Raw genomic sequence first — 26669 nt, forward strand, 5'->3', positions numbered from 1 at the left:
CATAAAGTTTTGAGGGTTTAACGTATACGATGCAAGAGTGTTATTTCAATAATAAGGGGAGAAGGCAGGGCCAGATAGAATATCTAGGAGAAATTCTTTCCTAGAATGTGGGGAAGTCCTGGCACAGGTCACCCAGAGAAGCTGTGGAAGTGTCCAAGGCCAGGTTGGATGGGGCCCTGAGCACCCTGGTCCAGTGGTCCCCCTCATGGCACGGGTTGGAATGAGATGGGTTTTAAGGACCCTTCTGACCCAAACCATTCTGTGATTCCATGGCTCCCAATAGTAACTAAACAGAGCTGATATTAAATCTACAGACACCCTGTGGAGAGGCTAAAACAGAGATAACTTGCACTGTTACCTGACTTAAATAAGTGGAACTGAGTCTCCCTGTCCTAGGAATGTGGATGGCAGCCACAATTCATTTCCTTTGGGCAGCTCTGATGTCCAGCACCAAGTTCATCAGAAAAAATAGAAAATATTTGCTGAGCTTAACTATTCTCCACTCACATATGGGGGCCTTTTGGGAAATCTTGCTCCAGGAGTGAGATTATAATCAACACAATGCATGTGATTTCTTTGCTCCCTTCTGCACTAGTGCCTTTAAAAAGAAATGAAGCAGGGGAAGAAGGTGGCTCCAGCGGGTCCAGGCAGTCCCCAGTAAATCATGGCCTGAGCAGCAAGGCACGACGTGGCTTTTGTCTGCTCAAGTCTCCTGTTGCACTGTCAGCCTCACTGGTTTTGAGCAGTGACATGTCTCTGTTAGACATCCTGGCATAGCACAGGCCAGAAAGAGTAAATTATTTAAAATAAGCTTAAATTATTCAACCTAAAACAGCTTAGAAAGGCTTGTAATTATGCTTCTATTGGCTGAAATAATTTTCTACCAGCCTGGGGAAATAAGAGCTATGCTCATTTTGGGTGAACACCACTTGTCAATGCTGCCTTATTTTATATACAGGAATAAAAAGAAGGCAGATCTAAATTATCAGGCCAGAAGAAATCCACATACAAGTACAGCATCCCATTAATATTTGCTAAATATGAAACGCTGAAAGTTTTTCCTGACCCATACAATCAGTCTCACTGGGCTGTTTCAGAGCACAGACTAACAGGGTAACTTCTTAAATGTTGTGTTACTTCCCTCCCCTTTCTCATTCTGTTCATTCTTATCCTACCTTCATCAGAAAAGGATTCTGCTGGAGGATAAAAAGCTGACCTAGAACAGAAATGTGTACTCTGAAACCTACTTAGGCTCACTTCCCTAAAATGTCTCTTTTCCAAAGCCCTAAGGAGCTAATGAACCTGCTAGATTCTGGGGAGGTTGACATGCTAAATCCTTCATTAGCATCAACAAATAGGAAGTAATTACAGACATTTTTTCAGATGCAGCCTTTGTTTTCAGTCACTTGTAAAAGGGCAGCTAGCAATTAATCTGTATTGATCTCTATGTGGAAGGCCGTGGCACAGGAATGAGTGTTAACATGGTTTTGAAGCAAACTCTGAAAAACTGTAAGCAACATTTGCAATATTATATACAACAATATAAGCAACTATTGACAATATATGGAACTTCCATAAATAATTACCAAGTGAAAATCCTTGAACTGCTCCACCTCTGTAAACCACCTGAAATTCACTTGATTACATTCCTCAGATTTCAGTAATTCGTATTATATGCTCCAATATTATATATAACTGTATAACAAGTTATATCTAATCCTACCTGGACAACCCCATGGACTGAACAGGGGAAAAAAATTATTTTACCTGTCTAGGCCTAAAAGGACAGGCAGCTAACAGGCACATTCATCAAGATGTAGTTAAGCATGGAAGAGCTCATCAGACATTCTAACAAAACTACCAGTACCATGAGTGCACAAAGGAGCTGCTCAAGACTGACCCAGAGAACAGGAATTCTTTTTTACAAAACCTGAAGTAGCACCTACATTCCCAAAAAGTAACCCAAAAGGTGTTCTGTGAGCAGAGTCAAGTCAATAAAGCATGACACTCCATCTGACTGCCAACTGTAGTGTGTGGCACCATCTCAGAGGATGAGGTGGTGCCTGAATGGCAGCACTCGTGCTGCCCTTCTCAGGGCCAGGTCTCAGGGTCTGGTGTTGGGATGACCCCAAGATTGTAAAAGTCCTCAGCCCAGCCTGTGCAGCCAAAGAAGGAGTCTGAAATGTGTAGGATCAGCTTCTCAAGGTTGTTTATTTTCCTTATCTATAACACTCTTTCTCTGACCTGCTGAAGTCTGTCTAGCAAAGGTGGTCATGGCATTCTGTGTGCCGCCTCAGGCAGCATTTACATTTTACACTCAAAACTATGTGTACTATATTTACAATAACCTATAACTTATGTCAATACCTATAATTTACGTTGGACAGTGTGTCTCTACCTTAAACCAACAGAAAAGTGTCACCATCACACCAAGACATGGAGGACAAGAAGAAGGAGAAGAAGGCCAGGACACGCCCAAATCCCTCCATCTCGTACCCCTAAATCCTAGTCTAAAAATCCCAAAATTCTACTTTTTCACCCTGTGTTAACTATCACACTACTCAAACCCTTGTGGCTTGCAATTCCTCGTACAAACTTGGCAGCTTTTTCCACAGGCTAAAATCAAAGCCACAGATGTTTTTGACTTCTTGCCAAGGTCTCTGAGCCCCCTGCCAGGGTCTGGAGACAGCCAGGGCAGCCAGAGGGATGTCCTGGACTCCCACAGCCAGCCTCCCTGCTCCCACCCCCTGGATGCACTATAGATTGGCAAATGCATCCAGCAGGGCATGGCTCCAGCTTTCACCATTAAACTATCAGCTCAGGGCTCATATGCCGCTCTCACTTCAGGTGCCAAACTTTCCCCAGGAGTTTAGTGGAAAAGCCTGAGGGACTAAATTACAGAAGTTAGATTTCAAAAAGCTTGACACTTCACAGTTTGACATCTGACATCCTCATTAAACATTTTTTTAATTGCTTAACACAAAGCTGCCCGAACATCACATAGTAATTCTTCCAGTGGTGCAGGAAAAGTCACGAATTTAAAAAACACAAGGTATTTCACAAGGAGGTAAACAAATCTATCCCCAAAGCCAGAAAAGGTTATCGGGGATGATTTGTGCATGTTCAAATGCTCTCTCAACTTTCTGTAATCACTCATGCCAAGTTAAATTTGCAGAGACAGGATAGGTGAACAGTCACCGTAGGCAGGAGGTGACATTTCTCCTCTCTCTAGGTAGCTCTACTAAAAGCTCAGCAGAAGTTCTTTTTATTGATTAAGACAAAGTGAGAGATGGAAACTTGGGCATTTGGACACTTTTGTAACTTTATAGAAACAATGACATAATGAATTAATGCAGCCATAAAACCCAAAGTGTCTGCCATGACACTGGATTGCACCCAGCAAGCTTTAAAATGCAAAGGGATTTAGCATTTCAGGAACATATTTTCCTCCTCCTGTATCCAGTGTCTCACACAATAGAGCCAACACATCCAGTTAATCTTTCCCCCAGTATTCCAGTTTCAGCTTAAACTTCGGAAGAGGCACAGTCACCCACAATACCAAAACCACATTGAGACTAATCATCTCTGTTTTGAAATACTGTCTACATGTGATTTATTATGATTTAATAAATCTTGTATTTCAAAAATCACCAAGGAAATTAACTGAAATACAATATATAGATCAAGGAATGATTAGACAGCAATAAAAAGGTGAGTAAAATTAAAAGTGAAAATTGCTCCTTTCCCATCAGAAGCGAGGGAATTTGAGATCATCAATCTTTCTTCATTTCAGAACACCATGTATTTGTGCCCATGCACATCACACCCCTCAAACAGGACATGGAGAAAATGAAGCAGCAAGTCCCAATCTACTCTGAAGTGCAACATCATCTAAAGAAGCTCCATTTCACAAGGAAGCAAACCAGCGAGGTATTATTTTCACACCCACAAATAGCTCCATAAGCAAATTATTAGCTTGAGATACAGAAGGAAAATGCTCAAAGGGCATCAGGAATAGGCGCCTCCTACGCAAACACTCCATTACAAAGCACCAAAAAGGTTCTTTTTTCATGGCTGGAGAGGCATTTGAAACATCTAGAATTTCTAGTGAATCACAGAGACATTTGCCAAGGCAACAAACACAACACTGAACAGACAAGACATACTCCCTGCTAAGGAAAGAACAGTAGGTTAAAGCTGCAGTGAACCTTGAAAGCTTCAGTATACAGAGGTCAAGCAGTGAGAGACTCTTTCCCTTCCTTATCCTGATATCAACTCCACAGGGATCCCACAGCAGGTTCACACCAGGTGAGATAGTGGATGGCATCCATGAACTAGCAGAGGAGTGACCAAGAGCAAAGAACTGGATCTCTGTGTGGCTTCCTCCTCTTCGGGATGCCTTTTCTAGCACACCAAGCAATCCTTATTTCCTCCATGTTCTCCTTCCTCACTGAACTCTGGTCTTTCCCAAAGGGATGAATTTTGGGGCTTGGTGCAGAGCCAATGTACCCAATGAGCAACACCTACCCTCACTGCCAAAGATGTGCTTGAGATTCAAGTGGACCTGGATTTAAGACAAATCTGACAACATTTGAGAATGTGAGAAGTCTTTCGTTTTCTTCTTTTGTGAAAAAGGAGATAGTAACATGAAACAATGTCTGCTGTTGAAGTAAAACAAAGCAAACTCATTTCCTGTCTGCTGCAGCTCCATAATGGACGCTACTTAGTGCATGTTGATAGCAGAATCCCTCCATCCTTGTCTTTCTGCAGATATTTTCCAGCAGTAGCTCTGTGTAAGCTTCAGCTGTGCTTAGGGTGTCAAGAGAAGGACAAAATTCACCTGATGCCATTGGTTCTCAGTCTCTTTTAGCAAACAGTGATGAACATTCCAGATGCTGCAAAAGATTTTATGCTAAGAATGCTGAACTCATGAATCTGGCCTTCAAAAAAGTTTTAAAAACTTTTTAAAATACTAAATACAGACCCAACTACGGCTAGTAGAGACCAGATGTCAAACTCTGTCCTCATGACTGATGGCAAAATGGTAACAGCCATCATCTTATCACATCTGTGACATTTAAAAATCAGTTTCATTCGTCAGCGGAACACATTTCTATAGCAGGTTATTTTTTGGGGATTTTGTGTGGGTTTTCAAAAATCTTTTCAACACTTGTCACATGCAGAGACAGGAAGCTGTGTCTGCTTTGAGAAATACTTTAGACAGGGAGAAGCAAGCATGTGTTACATAGAGCCAGGGGCTAGGCAGCTGGATTCCCAGGCTGTAATTCCAGCTTGGCTGCTGACTCAGTGAGTGACTGTCATGGAATCACCCCGCTTCCCTTGCCTCACTCTGCAAAGGGTAAGCCACAGGCAGCTCTCTCCAAAGACACCGAGAGGCCAGTAGAGCTGGGCCTTATGTATCCTGAATTTAGGTAAAATGGAATTAAATTGCAATAAAATATATAGATTTGAAGCTGCTCACCTCCTGTGTTAGCACCAGGTTTTTAATGCTCTTAATACCTTTGGGTAACCACACAACCATTCAGAAGGGGGCAGGGGTGTGCTGTTTACATACACGGGTTTGCACCAGTACCATTTTTTCCACATTGCAAGAAAAGGTTAGACCTGCATAAAAGGGACAATTTCCAACTTGGATGCAAGACAAGCAGAGCTGCCTCTTGTCAACTGGTTTTTAAATTCAAACGAGTCAATCTCAAAAAGAATGCAAGAGGAAGTCTTCAGTATGCAAACTCCTTTCCCCAGTTTTTGAGCATGGTATAATTCCATTCATCCTTAAAGAACCACTAAGGATGGCCAAGAGATGATGTGAGCAGCTCACTGCTCCTGCTGGGCCTGCTCGCAGCTCTGCTGCTGGCCAGGGGCCTCTTAGGGCCCGGGGCTACGTCAGGCAGCAGCTGTGACAACATCTCAGAACCTTCTGGTCCCAGCCCAGCAGCACAGAGGCTGCAGCCGGTTTGCAGTGCTGCTGCCCAGACAGGTGATGGTCACATGGCAAAATGTTCAAGAGGCAGAGGCACAACGAGCCCACGCCCTACAGCATCCCCAGGAGCTTGGAGAAGGGTGGGATGGTACTAACAGATGCCCAGCACTCTGCCAGAGTGGAAGAGCTAAGGCCATGGCCCTTCATTTATCCTCTTTTGCATAATCAGGATGTTCCAGGGACACAGGAAAAGTTTCTATCACAAGGCCAAAAGAACGCTTCGTGCACTCAGCACGTACTGCTGCATGGCACATATCCAAATGAGGGTTGGGAAAGACAGCCCACAGCACCTGACACATTCCCCCACTCCAGTGATTCTTCCACAAACAAAATGCATCTCCATTGTAGGGAAAATCCACTCACTGCGGTGTAAGACCTTTCAAACAAATCACAAAATTGGAACCAGATTCCTCCTATGCAGAAACGCTGTAAGTGCTGAGAGCAATCAAAAATACATTCACTTGCATTTTGCCTCTCATGGACCTGCACACCTAATTTGTTCCTAGCCTCCATTTTCCAAGAAAGTCAACAAAAACTGGGAGGGCCCCTACTAGGAGATAATCCCATTTCACAGTAAAACCATTTATTGCTCTTCAGGAATTAAAGTGACAGATACATAAATATCTCACAGATACGCATCTTACTTAAATTGATGTCTAAATAAAAAGACTATACGTAGCATATATTCTCTGTTTGGGTTGTTCTGTGTATATGTGATGGGTGTGCATACAAACCCACATCTCTGCTCTGCTCTACACCCTGCATTCTGCACAGGCATGTACGGATACAGACATAAACAACTCATTCCTGTGCTGCTGTGCCTCCTGCAGCAGCAGCAGGAGGGAAAAGCCCAGCCTGACCATCTGACTGAAGGCAAGTTTAGGGTGCAGCCAGGCTCTTGTTTATGTAACAGCAAGGTGCAGCCGCAGTAGAGGGGAGCCAGGAGCAGGGGTGGAATATTAAAAAGGGGGAGACACACACAACGCTGAAGTGCTCCCCGTATTTTCTAAGCAAAGCCTGCTGGTGATCCCTGGATCCAAAAATCTGATTAGGAGGCTGCATCAGCACACACGGTTACTAACAGGGATGCAGCCTGAGCCTGCCTGCTCGCAGCCGGGGATATGCCGCACTCTGGGAAAAGAGATAGCAGAAGGGGCAGTACTAATTCTATCCAGCTTTAATTAAAGTAGTCCAACAGGCATTTGAATCAAACACGTCAAGGAAATAGGACTTGTGACAATCGGGAAAAACAACACATGCTGTAATTAAGTAGCTGAGATGGGTGCTGGGCAGACAGGAAAAAAAAAAAGCCCTTCCAGCAAGGACATCCACACATTAAGTACATTTTTTTAAAAGGTTGTTTTGCAGAGGATTCCACAAGCAAAAATGTAATCACAAAAACTACCTTATGCTGCAGTGCCCCATTTAAGGGATTAGGAGAGTAATCACAATCTGCTCCAAGCAGCCCTGCCCAGCATCCAGACACTGCATACATTAGAAATGACATTCCTGTTTTTGATAAAGACAATTTGGATGTGACTTAATGAACTGTGCAAAGTGAGCATTTGAAAAGTCACAGAGATCACACCCAGAGGTCCCAAAGGCATCAAATGGCCTCTGTCATTTTATTTAAGCAGTTCAAATCATAAAAAGCCTTAAGACTGAAGGCAAAACAAATTCAAAACTGCCCAGGTATGCCAAGGGAGCAGATGGCTTCTGAATTCTAGAGATCTGCCAAGAGGATCTGTAAATTCAAACATTAGATGGCTGAATTCTAGGCTTTTCTTTTCACTGATATCTGTGTTTACATCCAATGTAGCAGAAAGTGGGGGGGGGGGGGGGGGGGGAAAGAGGGAATTGCCTCTTGATATTTTCTCTTCCAGAGAAATTAATAAAGAATCAATAAAAACACGGTGTCATGGAACGAGTTAATGCATTATCACAAGCTAGAGAATCCAGACATGGGAGGAAAGAAACAGCAATGAGAAGGCATTAACACAGGCACTCCTGATGCATCACAGTCCTAGAGCTAGGATGAACAGAACCTTCATTTTAATATTTTCTCCACTTTTGTATTTTTTGTGTCCTTGGAAACTAAAGACTGATCTGGCAAACAAATTTTTTCATCTCAAGACAATGAGAGTTGACATTTCCTCCAAAACAGAAGGAAAACTACAATTAATCATAAATTATGAGAAACCTCTCCAAAATCAGAACCATCTCAAGAGATATACCTTAAGAGAACTAGAAAGTGCCATCAGTAACAGAGGCAAACCTGACAGATTGCAGACTTGTGTGCCAGGCTCTACCTAGACAAATATACCTGCAGCGTGCAGTGTAAATACACTGAATCACAGCGGCAAGCCCAGAATCCCTTTTGTGACACCCAAAAACTGCAACACAGCTCAGCTGATGCTCCCAGCACCCTAAGGCAGGTCCTACACACAGCACCGAGCACTGCTGGGGAGGTGGGAAGTGGAACTAAAAATGGGAAATGGGGGAGAAATGCTTTTGTGAAGTAGAGAAATGCACCTTCACGCTGCAAAGCACAAGCACAGCCACCTCCCTGCCTTGACAACTTCTTCAGATCAGTCAGAGGCTTGGAACACCTGGCTGGGAATGATGGCAGGGAGCTCCAGGCCTTCTGGGATGAAGGGAGAAGTGGAAATACCAGCGTGCCATCTTTATGTGCATGTTCCCTGCGTGGCTGTGGGCTGCCATGGCTCGCAGCACTTTAATCTCACTGCAGATGGGCTAAAACCACAGCAAGGCTCAGAAGGGACGGGAAGAGATGGAAAAGGGAAACGTGATGGGAAATGTCAGGTAAATGAAGGGGAGAGCATTGCACATGGTAGCAAACACCTGTGAGGTGCTGCACAGACAGAGGAAGGGTGGGGGGGAAAAGGGAGAAGGGGGCTGGTTTCCCCCTCATACCTTGCGTTTCCGATCAGCCCTAGAGATTTTCCGCTGTCTTTTCCTTTCCTTCTCAAGGTTTCTCTCCCTCTCTTCGATTTCAGACTCTCGAACTTTTTTAATGGAAGCGGCCGCGTGAGCCATTTTGGCGAGGAAAACACCAGCTCCGAGGAAGCTGTTCCCAGCACACGCGGATATCCAGGTGATTTATTTTTTCCGCAAGGGCACTGGCTGCGAGCCAGAAGTTCACGGCGTAATCCACTCTTCCTCCTCCGGCACCCCAGGAAAGGTCACGGCTCTGCCCCAGCCCCTGCAGCACCCATAGCTCGGGAGCAGCAGAGCCGTGCCCAAGTGCCCACAGCCACGCACACGCACACGCGAGCAGCCACAAAATCCCTCCCAGCAGGCTGCAAGCCCTTCAGCCTGGCGGTGGCTGCAAGAGAAGGCGGGCTTCAGACTCAGCTGGGAATGAGGGAAAAAAAAAAAAAAAACAACACAGGGAAAAAAAAAAGGATAAGAAAAATCGGCCTTTAAACACACATCACCAAATTGGGAAGGTCTTTTGGGATTCCTCCGGAGAGGCTGCGTCTTCTGGCTGGGAGGAGGGCTCCACTTCAGCATCCCCAGCGAGAGGGGGAGGGGGCAGCTCCCGTCAGCTTCTCACATCGCCTTTACACAGGGTGAGAAGAAAATGGTGCAGTCTGACTTAGTGACTTGCTGCTGCTGCGAGCGGCTGTGCCGGAGCCCGGCACACGCCTTGCTGCTCCTCTCCTCCTTCTCACGATCTTCCCTCGCTGCCGAGGCGGTCCGTAGGAAGCCGGGAGCAAAATGCGCTGGGCTGGGTGAGCCCAGGCTCAGCCTGCTCACCTGCAGGCAGCATGAGAGACGCCTGGAAAGGGCTGGCAATGCTCAAATCCTCCTTGTGCCTCTCTGCAGCCACGTGAGGCTGCATCAGGAGAGCTGCATTCAGCAGCGAACCGAACGCGGCGAGGAGGGACAGCGCAGAGCACGCAGCATAATCTGGGTTTAGCCTGCCTCGCTCGGCTCAACCCCACCAAAGTAAAAATAATACCGCCAGGGGTGCTGCTTGTTATTTTTCAACCCCAAAAGCTGCTCTCAAGCACTTCCTAAAACAACTTCTGAAGGCCTGCCTTGAAGATGGACAGTGCTTTTACCTGCAGACCTACAGCAACCAAAAGAGACAGTGGCAATATGTCCCTACTTAGTCACCCCCACTCCCCAGATATCATTCGATTTGGAACGCTCATTACTGGCACTAATATCCAAGACAGATGGGTCTGTCAATTCCTCATTGCTTAACCCCCTGCTAAACCAGCACATCAAAGTTCTACTCCCATCTCCTTGGGTAACTCTTACCACTATCAGCATCAAGCTTTTATTCATCAAAACAGGACACGGGTGGATCAAAAGAGACTTGGCACTGGTTGCTAGCGGACAACTGATCTCATTTCAGCTCCCGCCAACAGCACTGCTCCAGCCTCTTCAGGCAGGTGCTGAGGGACAGGCAGGATGTCACTCCCCAGTGCAGCAGAGCTGTCTGCATCCCTGGCTTAGTCACCACCCCAGAGTCACAGGGACACGGCAGCTCACCGACACCAGCACTAAACCCCACCAAACCAAAGAAACCACTCCCTGAGCCAAATTTTCCCCTGCAATATATTCCCTGACTTCAAGGAATTGTAGTGAACGGTCACCAGAGCCGAGCATCATTAATTTTTCTTTAACACAGCCCCACCACATGAGTGACAGACGTGCTGAGAGCTCTTCATGTGACAGCAGCTCATAAAGCAGCCTGAATTCCCCCAGCCTTGCCATGCTACCCACAGAACTTGGTGGTCTCCAGCTCACGTGAAGCAGGACCATTTATTGTCACCACGCAACTAATCCTCAGTGATGACTTCTGTTGCTACCATAAGGCTTCACTTTGAGAATACCCCAGACCAAATTTTTACAAAGGATTATGTATGAAAAAACTACAAAGCATTATAAAAGCGTCTTTAAAACTGGGATCTATTTTGTATTTGAGCCGGTGATCTGTGCATTCAATCCAAAACACATTTCCCTAGTGGAAGGAGGTATGGGAAGCAGCAGGGCAAGTGTCAGCCAAGCTTGTTCTGGCTCCTCTCTTCATACAGGCTGACTTTCTCCCAGTTGCTCCCATTTGTAGAAAACTAGGCTACACAAAGCTAATGGCTAAAGCACAAGTGGCTGCAGCAACAGCCAACAGAACAGTGAGATAGGTGAAAGCAGCCATGGGAATAAAATGAAGGGGGAAATTGCACTCCCTGGTAGGACTCTGGCATGCCTTGTCCTCTTTACATTGTATGAACCTCACATGTAGGTACCATCACTTGCAAACCAGAAATTAACAGCTGGTAGTCAAGAACTGACCTTTCCTTATACCTTTCCATGGGATCTTAAAGAACAAGTTTGAAAATAAGACCAAATCACAAGCCACCACACTTCAAAATGCCAGTCTTAGGATTTCCCTAGACCATGGTTCAAGGTGTCTAAGCCATTAAATGCTTAAATCCTGCAACATGGTCCACACAGTAGGGTTTGATACACAGGAGGGTTTATGGCAGTCATGATTATAAAACAATTTGTCATCTCTTGATGATTGATACATGCAGGGTCATCACATCAATATCAAATGATTATTCTTTCAGAAAATTCACTTACAATTTAACCAAGGACTCGATGTACTTTCTAACCCAGGCCACACAAGAGAAAAACATGAGACACTGGAACTGAATAACTGGTGCCAAGTAAAATGAAATTAAATAGCAAATATTCTTTATAGGATTACTGGTAAAGAGGAACTTCAGGCCAGCTCTATGAGTTCACTACTATGTTCTACAAACATTTTCTCCCTAACCTCAAAGAGGCATAAAAATATAGAAGAAAAGAAAAAAAAGTTACTTTTGAGAGATTATTTTGGAAAGAACATATCTGGTCTGGGGAGAAGACAGATTCTCCTAAAAAAAATTTTTTAAAAAAAGTAGAAACAGGCTTGTCATCGTATTGTGTATAGAAATCCTAACAAAAACAAATTCTTCTGCAGACATCAGTCTGAAGATTACATTTTCAAGTAAAAATGGAGACTGAGCAATTTCTCTCTAAAGATAGAAAACGTATTGTGGAGGTGCTACATCAGAAAAGCAGAACATACAGCGATGCTGTCACAAACCATGTGTGGGAGGGGAGTGGGAGAGTGGGCAGATGCACAATAACAGAAGAACACAGTTCCAGAAAAAGGGTGGGTTTTCTCTGAAATGCATGTGTCATCCTCAGCTCAGAATGTGGAAATACAGACCTTGTGAGATTCAACAAGGGATAACAAAGCTTATAAGGCTTCAACCTGTCCAGAGCCCTGCATGATCTGTGAGCAGACTCCAAGTGATGAACCTCACTGTGAGATACCAAGATGGGGATGCTTCACTGGGGTTCCAATTCCTGTCTGACTGTTCCCAAGCTGGCATTAAGCATCAGCTTCCTGATCTGATGTGCTGATTTCACACTCTTCAGGTTCTGTTCTCTCTGACCTGCCCTACCAGCTGAGACACTCAGCACCAGCACTGCAGTACTGCAATGGCCACAGCTATGACCAGCACCAGGCTTTATCTGCCAGCTTTCAGGCAGAGAGACTTGATTCACTGAGCAAATCAGCATTTGCAGTCTACAAAAAACCTAGTGGGTGAAACCCAGCAGTAATTGAGTACAAAAAGAGAGGATGTACACAAGTGATTCTCTTCCCTGAAGCATATCCACTATCAGGTGTCCAGTTCACATAAACAAGCTTCTCTCCACATAAATCATGTGGGCAGTGTAAAAACAAAGTTAAAACCATGCCTAGAAACCATGCTGAGGAAGTGTGACTCAAATTTGTTCCCAAAGGTACAGACAAAAAGGGAGACATTGATGGTGTGGGAAAAGCCTGTCCTGCTTCATAGCCAGAATGGAGACTGTTGCTTCCAGTTCAGGCAGAAACTGCCTGGAAACAAAACCCAGTTTAAGACAGCTAAAAATGGGAAAGGGCTGTCCTAGGCAATAGTTGGCCAGGATGAAAATTGGGCAACTCTGTATTTTGTCTACTGTCATGGAAAATCCTTCTGGAGAAGGCAGATTCCAATTACAATCCCATAAGGGAATTAGGCTCCCTCCAAAGCGATGCCCTGAGTTACCTGTACATGATAACACACAGGTGCATGCATGAGGTATTTTGCAAAACCTGCAACAACCATCATCCCTGCCCCTATGAATTGTGCACTGATTTAAACTTCTGCTCCTAACTAAGAAGCAGGACAGTTCAGGGCAGGCTTGGAGGTGTGCACACAGCTATGAGTGGCCCAGAAACCAGAGAGCCCTGACTCACAGGATTAGTTCACCTCCACCCACAAGCATGGGTGAAGACCTCCCCTCTGCTGCTATTCCAGCCAGGCTAAATGGCAGGAGTGGGCAGCCTTCCCCCTCTGCTCAGGAAGCTCTTCTCTCAACACCACCACTTGAGGGATGCGAATGGAGGTGATGGAATTGTTTTAATAGGCACAAAAATACTTGGAAATTCCAGGGTAGATTAACAATGTATTTAATTCAACTATTCAAGAGTATTTGGAGGGATTGTGTGTATTAGCATACCCAGCCATTTCAGTACCTACAGGACTATGTATTCCTAGAAAAACAGCAAAGAAATCCTTGCAGAAAGTAAAAGCACAAAGCTAACTATGGAAGCACAGGCTACAGTTATAAATTGCCTCCTGTATCACTCATCCTTTAACCCACACCCTTACTTACTAATCACATACTAGTTATCCTACAGGTATGTAATTCTAAAGGTACAAAAACTCTGGAAACAAGTTAACAATCACATATCCATGCTGTATAGGTTTCATTTTATATTTCCTAAGAGAAAATATAATAAAGTTTAAAAAACCAAGCTCTACATTCTCTCATTCTCATTTTACTGAATATGCAAAGACAATGAGGTGTCCTCAAAGTTCTGTACTGGAAATTAGTGTAATTCAACTGGAAGAGAGAAGATGATATATACAACTATGTCCTGCCTATTTCTGTACCTTGAGTGTATCTACTTTATTAATTGAAAAGCAAACAATATCAATCAAATGAAAAGAGGCAAGCTGAGGTAGGAATGGACCTAGATCAGACCAGTTTTAACATCTCTCCCTTCTTTTCTGTTAGACCACCAGAGCATAAAGCACAGCACTCCCACTTTTAGTGGTCACCACCAAGAACATATCACAGATGATAGAGTAACATTTCAAATACCACCACCCCCCACACACAGAGCAAGTTTCTGTCTTGAAAGTGTTCAGTTCAACAATGACAAACATTAACTGAAATAATTAAGCCAGGGGGAAAAAGAGATACTGCTTAGCTACCTTCATCTTGGGAGAGTTACTGAAAATAATAATCTGGTCTTACAAAATTATTTTTCCTATATTATGGACTAAGAAAATGAGATAATATGTTCCTAGTAAAATAAGGGCAGTCACTGTGGAATGAGATCAAAGACTTCTGGCTCCAAGAGTGGTGAAAATTTTGGTACCTAACAAAGGGTAGAAAAGGACAAACACAGATGATAATTTCAAGTACTCCAGCAGCTTCTGGTTGTTTCAGACTGCTGAACATCTGTGCCAGGCGTTTCCAGTGACACAGCCATCCTTACCAGCTGCTTTCCAGGATCTTGTGCAGCCTCTTTCCAAATTTCCAGCACCCACAACACATGAAGGCCAAGTTCTGCTGCTCAATTACATAACCAGAGTCACTGTCACAGGTGAGCACTTACACACCAGTAAGGAGGCAAGATAAGACAATTGCCATTATAGAATCAAGAAAATCCTTGCAGTCAGCCTTTGTTGCTGCCCCAGTTGTGCCATGGCAAAGAAAGGCTTTGCACACACCAAGAATTTCCCAAACACCAAGAAAAGAATGTAGTAAGACTGATGTCTCTGGTTTAAAGAAATACTCCAATTAGGAGGTAGAGGTATCCTAGCTGCATCCAAGTTGGCAATTCAAGAAGCACATTTGTTTCATCAGAACCCTAAATAAAGTACAGATAGGTATTTCTAGCAAGTGTGCCCATCCTGTGGTTTTCCAATGATCCCTAAGTTGCATTAACTCCAAATATTGTTCCACTTGTATTTGTTTTCATATTGATTGAAAATATCGATGTCACATTCTATTTTAACTAAGTCAAACAGGGCCTCCTGCAATGGCTCACTAAGGGCAACAGCAGACATTTTATTGACTTCAATGGGTTTGGGAACAGGACCTTGACAATTTAATCCAACATTGCCATGATCTGTCTCATCTTCCTTCCTGCCCTACCTGCTTTCACCGTGCTCCCCAGGCTCACTTCTCACATTCCCTCATCCCTGCAGTTCCATTGCTGGATCTGCTGCAAAGGGCAGATCTGCTGCAGGGCCTCACCTGCTGCAGGTGCAGCTTCCCAGCCTGGTGCCTGCTCCACTCACAACACCCGGAATGCCACCACAGCCAAGAGCAGGGGAGCTCCCTGGGTTCTGCTTCCATCCTGCTGCTCCCCCACTGCCACCTGGTGCCACAGACAAGTGTTCCAACAGCCTGAGAGAATGCTCCTTCTCTAATCCTGCATCTTTATACAGGACATATTTCAAGCATAAGGGTAATTATCTAGAAAAGAGTCACAAAAAAGCAAGTTTCACACTGAAAGATGCCTGCATATATTTCACTTGTGTCCCTGACAGACAATCCTACCACTTGTAATGTAAAAGTTCTATTACTTTGTTTTCCCAAAGACAAGGGAAATATTGCCAGTGAGCAGCCTGAGGAGTGAAAAGGAGGGCTCTCCATTCTAACCTCACTGACCTACCTGATGTAGTAGCTTAGTTAATTCAGAAATTTTCCTGTCACAATAATGTGGCTGAACTACAGTGCTGAACGTAGTATAAACAGGTTAACAGAAACATCTGTGCATCTGGAAAGAGAATTCTGTTCTCTCAAAGCCAAGAGGATGAGGTAAATAAAAATAGTTTTACCAACTATGATTATATGAAAAATAATTACACCAGGGCATCAAGAGCTTATAACAGGAAAACTGACTTTTTTGCCACTGGAAGCCCTAAGCCAATGTGACCCACATCTCATCCATTTTAAATCCTTTCAGTTGCAACCTCACTGCTGTACATAATCAGCTCTGCTTAAGCAACCATGCTGTTATGTGTAGAAGTGTGCCTGCATTTCAGTGTTGGACCAGGTGACATGGGTTCATGTTTTAACAGGTTCTACCTCCACCAAATTCAAAGGTTACCTGCCCATAGTGACCAAATCAAAAGCTTGACTGATTGTTACTTATGCAATTATTATTTAATATGTGCACATACGGATTTTCCCACTGTTTCTAACAAGAGAAGACCTGTCTGCTACTTGTTTATAAAACCAGAGGATAAAGTTTTGCACTAAGGATTCTCAAAAGCTTCCAGACACTATCTAAAATACACCCCAAATTAACAACCATAGTAAACACAGTAACATTTTTTTCTCAGCTAGATGTTTTCCACCTTTGCCTCACCAAGGAAAGAGAGTGAGATTCCTTTACTTTTGGAATCTCTTCCCCCACCAAATAACTTCAGTGGTCCCAATGTTTCCCCAAACCAATACAGACACAGCATTATTGCCTATGGAATACTGAATTCCATATACACAGCCCAAAGATGCCTTTAGCAGGCATTTCTTTGGAAAGGGCAGTAAAAGAACGTGCGGGATTTGCTACAGAGTGAATCCCAAGGCCGAGCGCTCTGTGCTCCCCTCGGGCCTTTGGTGCAGCACGCTGGAGAGAGCCCAGCACCCTGGAGAGCGCCTGGGGCGGGGATGCACCGAGGGCCGGAGAGAAACGCCGGGAACGCAAAACCGAGAGATCGGGAGCAGCTGGGGACACGTCCCGGTCCCCCTCTACGGCCACTGAAAAGTCAAGTTTGAAAATCTAAGGAAGGCAGATGTGTTCCTGTGGGAACCCAGGGCTTCCCTCTGGCTGCCCTGGCAGGTCTGGGACCCTGGCAGGGGTCAGGAACCCCCCTGGACAGAGCCCCCAGAGACACTGTCTGTGATCTCTGTCCATGGAAAAGAGTTTTCAATCTTACAGGATGAATTACCAGCTCTGAGTGTTTGATATGAGTAATAATTAAGTGTGGCACGGGTGCAAAAGTAAAATTTTAGGATTCTAGATTAGGGGTTCAGAGGGGACAAGATGGAGGAAATTGGGTGTGTCTTGTCCTTTTCCTCCTTCTTCATGCCCTCCATGTTTCACTGTAGTGTTGGCATTTTTCTGTTGGTTCAGGCTGGGGACACGCTGTTTAATGTAGATTACAGATATTGGCACGTTATTGTAAATATAGCACAGGTAGTTTCTGGTATTTAATGTTTGTACCATCCCACTGAGGGCAGAGCCCCACACGCTGCCCTGCAGGACAGAGCTGCGGCAGGGCAGCAGAACATGTTAGAGATAAACAGAATAAACAACCTTGAAACCAGCACAGATGAATTATGGCTTCTTCTTTGGCAGCGGGGCAGAAAGACAGAGACTTTCTACAATCTCGGAATCACCAATACCCACAGATTCCGACAGTTCCCTGTGGTACAGGCTGGTTTCTGCTGGAAACGTGGAGGCTAAGGAAGCACAGTCAGTGTTGTGCTTCCCACCAGGAGAACGGATGGCAAGCGATCCCCCTCTCCTGGCCAAGCAATGCTAAAGCAGCCTTGGATTCACATTTCATACAGTCACAGAACTATTTGTGTCGGAGGCAACTTAAAGCTCATCCAGTCCCACCCCCTGCCATGGGCAGGGACACCTTCCACTAGCCCAGTCCCTTCCACAAGCCCTATCCAACCCGGTCTTGGAAACTTCCAGGGATGGGGCAGCCACAGCTTCTCTGGGCAACCTGTACCAGGGCTTCACCACCCTCAGAGGGAAGAATTTCTCCTGGATATCTACTCAAAAAACACCCTTTTCTCAGTTATTCTAGCCCTACATGCCCCTCTCCAGCTCCCCTGTAGCCCCTTTGGGCTGAACATCCCCAGCTCTCCCAGCCTCCATCACTGAGCATCTTCATGGCCTCCTCTGAGCCTGCTCCAACAGGTCCATCCTGTGCTGGGCCCCTCAGGGCTGGAGGCTCCAGCAGGGGTCTCACAAGAGGGGAGCAGAGGGGAACAATCACCTGCCTTGACCTGCTGGCCACATTTCTGACACGGCCTGTGACAGCTATTTCAGCATCAAAGAGGCCCAAGCCTAAAGTTTTGGGATGTCTGAAACAGCCCTGGTTTAGGGCGAGACAGAACAAGACACTCCCTGTAGTACAACCGCTGTGAAATCCTTGGTATCTCTGTGGAGTCCAAAGATAAAGTCTACAGGGGAATTTCTAGAGGAAGCACCTGAGAAGATCCAAACACCCAAAGCAGCAGAAATGAAGACATTTTTCTCTGAATGACAAAGCCAGAAACCAGATCTCAACACCAACCCCAGCAAGACACCATGGGCCTCTGACCAGCATACAGGGCACTGCTGTAGGAAGGGCCCTACCTCCCTCCTGAGCTTCTACTGGTCTGGGAGCCATCATTTACATTCTTCAGCAAGCACCTGCCAGGTGACCTTTTAAAAGCATTTCATAACCTATTACAAATAACTTCTCTAAGTAGTACAAATTTTAAATGTAATTTTTGGGTCAGCTAAATACACATATCCCTCAGAAATCACACAGGATATAGCTTCTATGTTGTCCTTCTATGACTTAAAAGCATAATGCAAATCTCACTTTCAAATACTAGCTTTTTCCTTGTCCTTCCTAAAAGTAATATATTTTGCCTTCCAGGCCTGTGTTTATGGCACCATATACTGAAAAAACTCCTCAAAGACAAACAGACAAAAATATATATTTGATGCACAGCATTTTTTTTCATTGTGAATTCATCAGGTTAAAGAGCTTGTCCATGCCAGTACACCTTCAGTTGTGTGAAACAAAGCAATACCCAGAATCAGGAGATAAATCTGACACAAAGTACATATTATCATGAACCTATTCCCAAAGTGCCTTCCATTTCCATTAATTCCTGGGCAAGATGAGGATGAAAAACACATCTTTTCAAACAACTACCAGGAATGGCTCCCAGTTCACAGAACAGAGGCAGTGATCTGTCGAGATTAATTTTTCTAACAAGAATAATTTTCTGGAAAACACTTAGTGACTTCTCAGGAGCCTTGGGAGTAAGGACCTTACAGAAAGGGAGCTGTCTGAACCACTTTCCCAAACAACCTCTCACTATTATCAGGACATGAAAGTGCACTGCAGAGAACATGACCAACACCACCTCCTTGCAAAAGCACACTGTAATCTGATAGGCCTGATGTAACTGGGAGCCTTGCTTGTGTTCATCACTTCACTATCCCTGCAACACTTCACCAAGACAACAGCACCAAAAATTATGAATAAAGACTACGGCAATTTATCCATTTCCTTGTTCTTACTCTGCAAGTCACAAAGGGGATGTTCTCGCTTGGAAATCAGACATCTGGCTGACCACGGTTAAATTGATTGTGAACTGAGGTGGGCATGGACTGGAAATACTTCTGCACAAATCTTAGCAAAGCTGGCCCACAGCTGCCAGAGGTTCAGATCTGAGCTGGATATATCATTATGTACATGTGTGGCAAAAGGGCAGATGATTCATGCACATGGGTTAAGGCTGAGCTCTGCATTGGAAAGGGATAAAGGCAGCAAGTAGAGACTTAATATGACAAAAACAGACAAAAAAACTTTAACATCTTGGTCTAGACGAAATACATACTTCATCCCAGGCTTTCCTTCAGTTGATCATCCTCAAGCTCTTGCAAAGAGCCAAACAAGTTTCTACCTCCACAACAGCCAGCAATGGATCACAGCAGCATTTTAATTCCACTCTACCCTCTTCATGGATCTGTGAGCAGAGTGTGTAACACAGGTGATCCTTCCTCCTGGCTCACAGAGCTGCCAGACTGAGAACTCCTTTCAAGACAGAAGATTTTTTTTCAAGACAAGCTGATGGTACAATTGCACAAGATGTGTTTCACCATAGGAGTTAACTGGCCTCTATGGAAAAGGCAGAAGCTGGACTTTGTAGTGAGAACAAAGACAAACACTAGCTAACATTTAACACATTGCCAGGGATGTGAGAAACCTAGATTTAAAATCCCAGGTGCCACATCACCTCAATGAATTAATGGCCCAATTAAAACACTTATTTATGTAAAGTAGAACAGCTCCCAGAAAAGAAGGAACAGACTAGTCAAGCACTAATATGTTCATTTGGGACTTCAGAAACCCCTCTGAATCCAAAATCTCCAAATAATGCCACAACCACCAGTCTTTTGACAGAGATTTGACACCATGCAATGGAGCAGGCTCTCGGTACTGAGTCAGCCAACACATCCACATAGCAGAGCACACAGGTCAGCTGTAAAAGCAACAAAGGCACCTCAGCACTTCGTGCCCCATCTTTCAGGTGGGTTCATTTGTAGCCTTGTACTCCCATGCTGATCGGGTCTTTGTTGGTGCTAGCTTGAAGGTCACTGCATTATCCACCATTCCACAATGCAGAGATATCCTGAGACATCATCTTTTCCATACTGAAGGGAAACATTTGCAAACCTTTCAAAATCCTAAATAGAATAACACAATCCCTAGGATTCACCCCTCTGTAACTGCAACCAACCAGCAGACAGGATTTACAAGTTCCTTCCCCTCCTTTAGGCATCCTCTCTCTTCCTTAAGGACTCAAGGATATAGAGCAGAGGGCTTTCTTGACAAAAATTAGTCTTTCATTCAGCATCTGAGGAGAGGGAAGGCATGGCAGAGAGGAACCACTACACACTGTAAGAGCACAGCATCCCCTGCACTGCTGCAGGAGTGCTGAGGAGCCAAGCTGAACTTGGGGAAGGGAAAGAAAGGTTTCCTTAATACTTGGGGTTTTTTTCCCCACTAGTAAATAATGTTTTCTCCGAGTGTTTTGGCAACCCTGGTGCTGAGCACCACACGGTGGCACTCCAGCCCTGTCTATCCGAGCTGCCTCGGCTCTGCCCGGTGTAAGGAAAAGCAGGCACTGCCATCTCCGGGTGCCAGCACTTCACTCTTTCTTGAACTGTGTTCTCAGGCTTTGACACAGTTAATACTGTTTAATACTTCAATGCAGCTGAGAGGAATAAAAAGATGTCCACTGGGCAACTGGTTTTTACTGCTTGAAATAAAAAATAAACTACTTTCCCACTAATTTTAAGCTTCTCTTGGGAAAGGTGCCCTCCACGTTGTCTGTTCCAGAGCAGTGAAATGGCAATTCTGCTGTCCTGAATCACTGATCCCATTCTCCTTTTACCATAACCCTGGCAGACAGGTGCTGCCAGTTGATGTTCTGCCACTTTGGAGCAAGCAGGGAGAGGACAACAGAACAGCAAACTATCCTGAGTGCCTCCTTACAGAAAACCTACTGTAAAACTAAGGAGAAGACTTGATGATGAACCTGATGTAGTTGACAATGTCCCTGCTTGTGTCAGGGGGTTTGAACTAAGAGGCCTTTAAAAGTCCCTTCCAAACCAAAACTATTCCATGATTCTACGATGATACCCAGGGTATTTTAAGACAATAATCTTAAGGAAAATCTGAAGGCAACACCCTGGCCCTCTGGAAGTGGGGTAGTGCTGTTCTTCCTGACTACTGCCCAGAGCTCTCTCTGCTTGGCAGCGGCCACCCAGCGCTCCCCAGGTGCTTTTCCTTCCTAAACACTTCCCCTGCTGCAAGAACCAGAAACAGCAGCACAACTCAGCAGTGCTGCTGGGCACAGCCACCCCTTACACTGACCCTTAAGTGTTAATTGTAGTGTAGGAGATGCTCACAGATGTGAACAGACCATATGACCCTGACCTATGTGATTTTACATCACATCCAAGATGAACCACTCTTCTTCCACCTCTCTCTGCAATCCCCAGGACAGAGCACAGTGCCTCCTGCTTTTTGCACCACAATGCCTTTCTAATTTCTCCAAACTTGCTGTTCTGACGTTCATCGGGGAGGTTACATCATATAATCTATGGTGTAAGTGCACACAGTACCTGGGGAGTTTCCCCATGGGAGAAAACAACACAGGATTTGCCGTCAGCAGAAATGCCTTTGGGATTAATGATCCCTTTTAACACACCGAAGGACAAACCTTTCAAATGCAAAACAAGTTCGTTTTTGCCATAAAAACACAGGTGCCTTGGAGAACACGGTTTTCCACAACCTCAGCATCCCCCAGAGACAGAGAGAAAACTGTACCCAGCCAGGACAAAGAAGTAACCTTTGCAAAGTCTCCTGCTGGCTTTTGCTCTGCACGATCTCAGATTCACCGCTGCTGTGCAGTTGTGTGTAAGGGGACTACTGCTGAATTATTCATGCATCAAACTGCATGTGTGTGCAGGAATGGTCTCTCCTGTACAGGAGGGTACAAGAAACCAGATGATTGCTATTTTGTCCTTTCATTTCTTCTCCCAGATTGATTTACTGTTGCGGTTTTAACTTGTTCCTATGCTGGGAAAAGGAATTTCTGCAACAAAAATATTGTTGGCAGGATTCTACGTGTGGCCTCACCTCCCACAACATCTTAAACTGCGAGATGCGAACTTAACCTTGCACCACATAGAAATGCACTCAAGGTGAGATGTGTGGGGAAAGATGCAGCTGGAAATGGTATCAGATGGGAAACAACATGAAATCCTTGTCCTTTTGAGGAGCACAATGAGGCATGCCCACCACCATTTCTCTTCTCTGATCTCTCATCAGTGCAGGCTCAAATAGGAAATTAACCCCTGTGGTCTGGAAGATGAATACTGAGTGTTCACTGTGCAAAATTATGCCATGAGGAGCCACGAGGCTCCTTGATGAGACACCTCAAGTTGCTCTTTGCAGCTCTTTCTTAGGAGCTTTTCAGCAAGTGCAGGGAGTCAGCTGCACCACAAAAAATCCTGGTGAATATCAGACCCAAAGTCCACATGCACTTCTTCACTGTAAAAGGGCATTGCTACAACCATTTCTCATGGACTAATACTGGCACCACGACAAAACTCACGCTTTCAGCATCACATCATGCAACATGCATAAAACAGCACACAGTAAAAGAACATTTAGGTTGCCAAGACAAGCACTCAAAACCTAAAAAAATCCTAATTAAGACCATAATCATTATTCAGCCCCATTACACACATGTCCTGTGAGATAGTCTGTAATTAAGGATCACTCACTATATATTTGTGAGACCTCTGCCCCCTTCAATGTGGCAGCAGGTCTTACAGGCAGCACACACTTAAAAACCAGCTTTGAGCACTTATTTTCTCCTTGATGCTCAATGGGTGGCAGAATGGCTTTCATTCTGCATGATAAACCTGATTTCTGAAGATTAAATTATTAATTCCCTTACAGGTCTTTCTATAGTTCTCCTTGGTTTATATATATATATGTATATCTGTAATAACTACAAATGCATTTATTTTCCAGAACAGCTTTGGGACATGAAAGGTACTTCATCTTCAATCCACAAGGTGAAATGTACCCTCTGATTTCGTCTGCACCAACCAGACACACGTTGAACCTTATTTTTCAGGATATATTCCTTACATGAAGCATTTTTACTGCATAAGTGACATTTCTATGGGCTTCATTTGCCATAATGGGTGCTCAGAATTTGTCCAGGTCGACCATGAATCACAAGCCAAGCTGTGATTGGAGGGAGCACATAACTACTGGCTGTCCTTGAGAAGCCAAGTTTTTGATGTGAGCAGCATCACAGGACATCTGAGGAGAACAAAGTCAGAATCCACAACTCCAGGGCAGTGCTCAGTTGCCTAAATGCCCAGTTCTGCTCTGTTCCTCATGATCCCACATCTTGGACATCCCATTTCCAAGCCAGCCCAACAAGAACACCGCCCTTCCCTGATGACTGAACTCGCGTGTAACTCAGGTCTAGTTGTGCCCTGTAAAAGTCATATTAATAATGGAAATATAGAGCACAGCATCACCACAGTCATATTCATAATGGAAATATAGAGCACAGCATCACCACCAGAGGTCTGCACTGGAGAACACAGCCCTTATTCCTGGCACCACTTCATCTTTATGCACAACTGTCTTCAGACTTACTCCTGGGAATGTCTGGATGCTCAGAAATGCTGTCATACTGACACACCAAGTGTCAGGCTACTGTGTCACCAGCCAGCATCAGCAGTGTCACCATGTGTACCTGCACCAGGCTGCACCCAGGAACTGGTGAAATACAGAACGTGTCGCAGATAAGACAGTTTAAAAAACATATAAAATAGGAATAACCTCCCATCAGCAAGAACTGTACATAATGCCAGCTTGGCACCTGCCTTCCAAATCAGCTCCTGGATTCAAGGGTAACCTATTGACATCTCCTTATGCCTTTTGGCAACAGTCTCAGCACCCCTCTTCCTCAATGCTTTACCCTTGCCACACAGCAGTATTTCCCCAGCCCTATTCCACCCAGAGTGTCCCTGCTGGGTTTTTGACAGATGTCTCCAGACAGCACTTGGCGTTTTGCAGCCGATCAGAAAGCTCTGCTGCAAGCCTGCTTAAGCTCATCCTTCCTGAATTCTACCACCTTCCCTCTTTCCCGGCAGCGGCACGGCAAAGGCGGGTCCCGGTGAGGGCACCTGGGGACCCGCAGCGCAGCTGCCGACTGCAAGCAGGAGCCTGCGAGCCGAGGGCACGGCCAGGCCAGCCGGGATCGGTGGCGGGGCTCATTCCGGGCGCGGCATCGTTAGGGCGGATCGTCAGTGCGGAGAGCCCCGGTGCCCATGGCAACAGAGGCGGCGATGCTGCGGGAGGAGGGCGGAGAGCAGCCCCGCACAGCCCGCGGATGGACACGGTGTGTGCCAGGGAGGCACCCGGGACTGCCCAACCCCAAGGACCCGTTCCCTCATCAGTGCGCCACGCTCCCACAAATTTCGCAAATCTGCCTCTTGTCGGAATCTGTGGGTATTGATGATTCTGAGATTGTAGAAAGTCTGTGTCTTTCTGCCCCATTGCCAAAGAAGGAGCCATAATTCGTCTGTGCTGGTTTCAAGGTTGTTTATTCTGTTTATCTCTAACATGTTCTGCTGCCCTGCCGCAGCTCTGTCCTGCAGGGCAGCGTGTGGGGCTCTGCCCTCAGTGGGATGGTACAAACATTAAATACCAGAAACTACCTGTGCTATATTTACAATAACGTGCCAATATCTGTCACCTACGTTGAACAGTGTGTCCCCAGCCTAAACCAACAGAAAAATGCCAACACCACAGTGAAACATGGAGGGCATGAAGAAGGAGAAAAAGGACAAGACACACCCAATTTCCTCCATCTTGTCCCCTCTGAACCCCTAATCTAGAAACCTAAAATTTTACTCTTGCACCCGTGCCACACTTAATTATGACTCATATCAAACACTCAGAGCTGGTAATTCATCCTGTAAGATTGAAAACTCCTCTCCATGGACAGAGATCACAGACAGTGTCTCTGGGGGCTCTGTCCAGGGGGGTTCCTGACCCCTGCCAGGGTCCCAGACCTGCCAGGGCAGCCAGAGGGAAGCCCTGGATTCCCACAGCCTCTCGCAACAAACACTGGTGTAGGATAAGGAATTAACACAGCAGGGAGGGACTGTGGTCCAGAAGCTGGAGAGGGAACAGACTCTTGCAGGGTATTTCTGGCTCATCTGCTGATTTGCTATTTTTCTTCAGGCAAAACATATTGAAATTCAGTAAGAATGTGTAGAGTGCTATATTCTCTGTGGTTTGGCCAAGCACTGTGATAACTTGAGCAGATAAATATGGCTACAAAAATAAGAAACCTCTGACACCAGATATGTTACTGTATTAATGCACACATAAAAATAGAAAACCCAAGTTCCACACACCATCATGCAGATGAATTTTTTAGCAGTAACATCCACTTCCCACCACCCTTTTTTCCCCCTGCCCTCCAAAGTGGGGGAAGAAATTGGGTTTCCCCTCCATCCACACATTCCAAGGCATTACAGTACCTACTGTAACATCTACACAGTATAAAAACATGGCTACATTTCATCTCTCCCTTTGCTTACTTGTAGAAACCACTTTCTGTCTGTCTATACACACATAGACATCAGTATTCATATTGACTTAAAACCTCTGCTAAATTAATCACACTGATCAAAGTAAAAAACCACAGTGGAGAGATGCAGAAATTTCTGAAGGATGTTGCCTCCCCTGCTCTTACCAGGGAGCTTCCTTGTCCTGTCATGGACCCAGCTCAAGACTGAAATACCCAATACTACAAATGCTGGGATGGATGAAGATGCATCAAAGAGTGGCATCTTGAAACAGTCTAAAGAACAAGACAAGGTTGGGACAAGACAGGGCTGTTGTAAAGTACAATAGATAAGTAGGGTTATTTCTAATTGACCCAGGGCTCAATGCAGAAGAAAATGAGTTCTTGCAGCCTTACCAGCCTTATTAAACTCTATTTCTACAGAAGCCTTCAGTAACAAGAGTCTTAAAATGCATTAGTAAATTATAATTAGGCATTTCTTATCTCTTTCACAGGCTTACAAATTAAAATCCAACTAAGTCAAATAAAGGCTTCCATTGACCTAGAAGTCATTGGAGAATCTCCCTATAATTTTCACTGATGGTAGCAGGAGTTGTGT

At 45.0% G+C, this 26669-nt stretch overlaps 1 protein-coding gene across 49 annotated transcripts in view; it reads right to left on the reverse strand.

Moving 5' to 3' along the window:
* ANK2 (ankyrin 2) overlaps positions 1-26669 on the reverse strand; it is a 185088-nt gene that overhangs the window by 140134 nt on the left and 18285 nt on the right. For 30 of the 49 annotated variants that reach the window (XM_072928873.1, XM_072928875.1, XM_072928856.1 and 27 more), the window contains exon 1: positions 8936-9193. The exons of 17 other annotated variants lie outside the window; for them this stretch is intronic. In XM_072928873.1, the coding sequence (XP_072784974.1) occupies positions 8936-9058 (123 nt within the window). In that variant the 5' untranslated portion in view covers positions 9059-9193. Of the gene's footprint in view, positions 1-8935; positions 9848-26669 lie in introns of those variants that run through there. 2 more of the 49 variants (XM_072928857.1, XM_041716031.2) reach the window with 1 other exon arrangement.

This window comes from Taeniopygia guttata, chromosome 4 (assembly GCF_048771995.1).
Source record: "Taeniopygia guttata chromosome 4, bTaeGut7.mat, whole genome shotgun sequence".
In the NCBI taxonomy this organism is placed as follows: Eukaryota; Metazoa; Chordata; class Aves; order Passeriformes; family Estrildidae; genus Taeniopygia; species Taeniopygia guttata.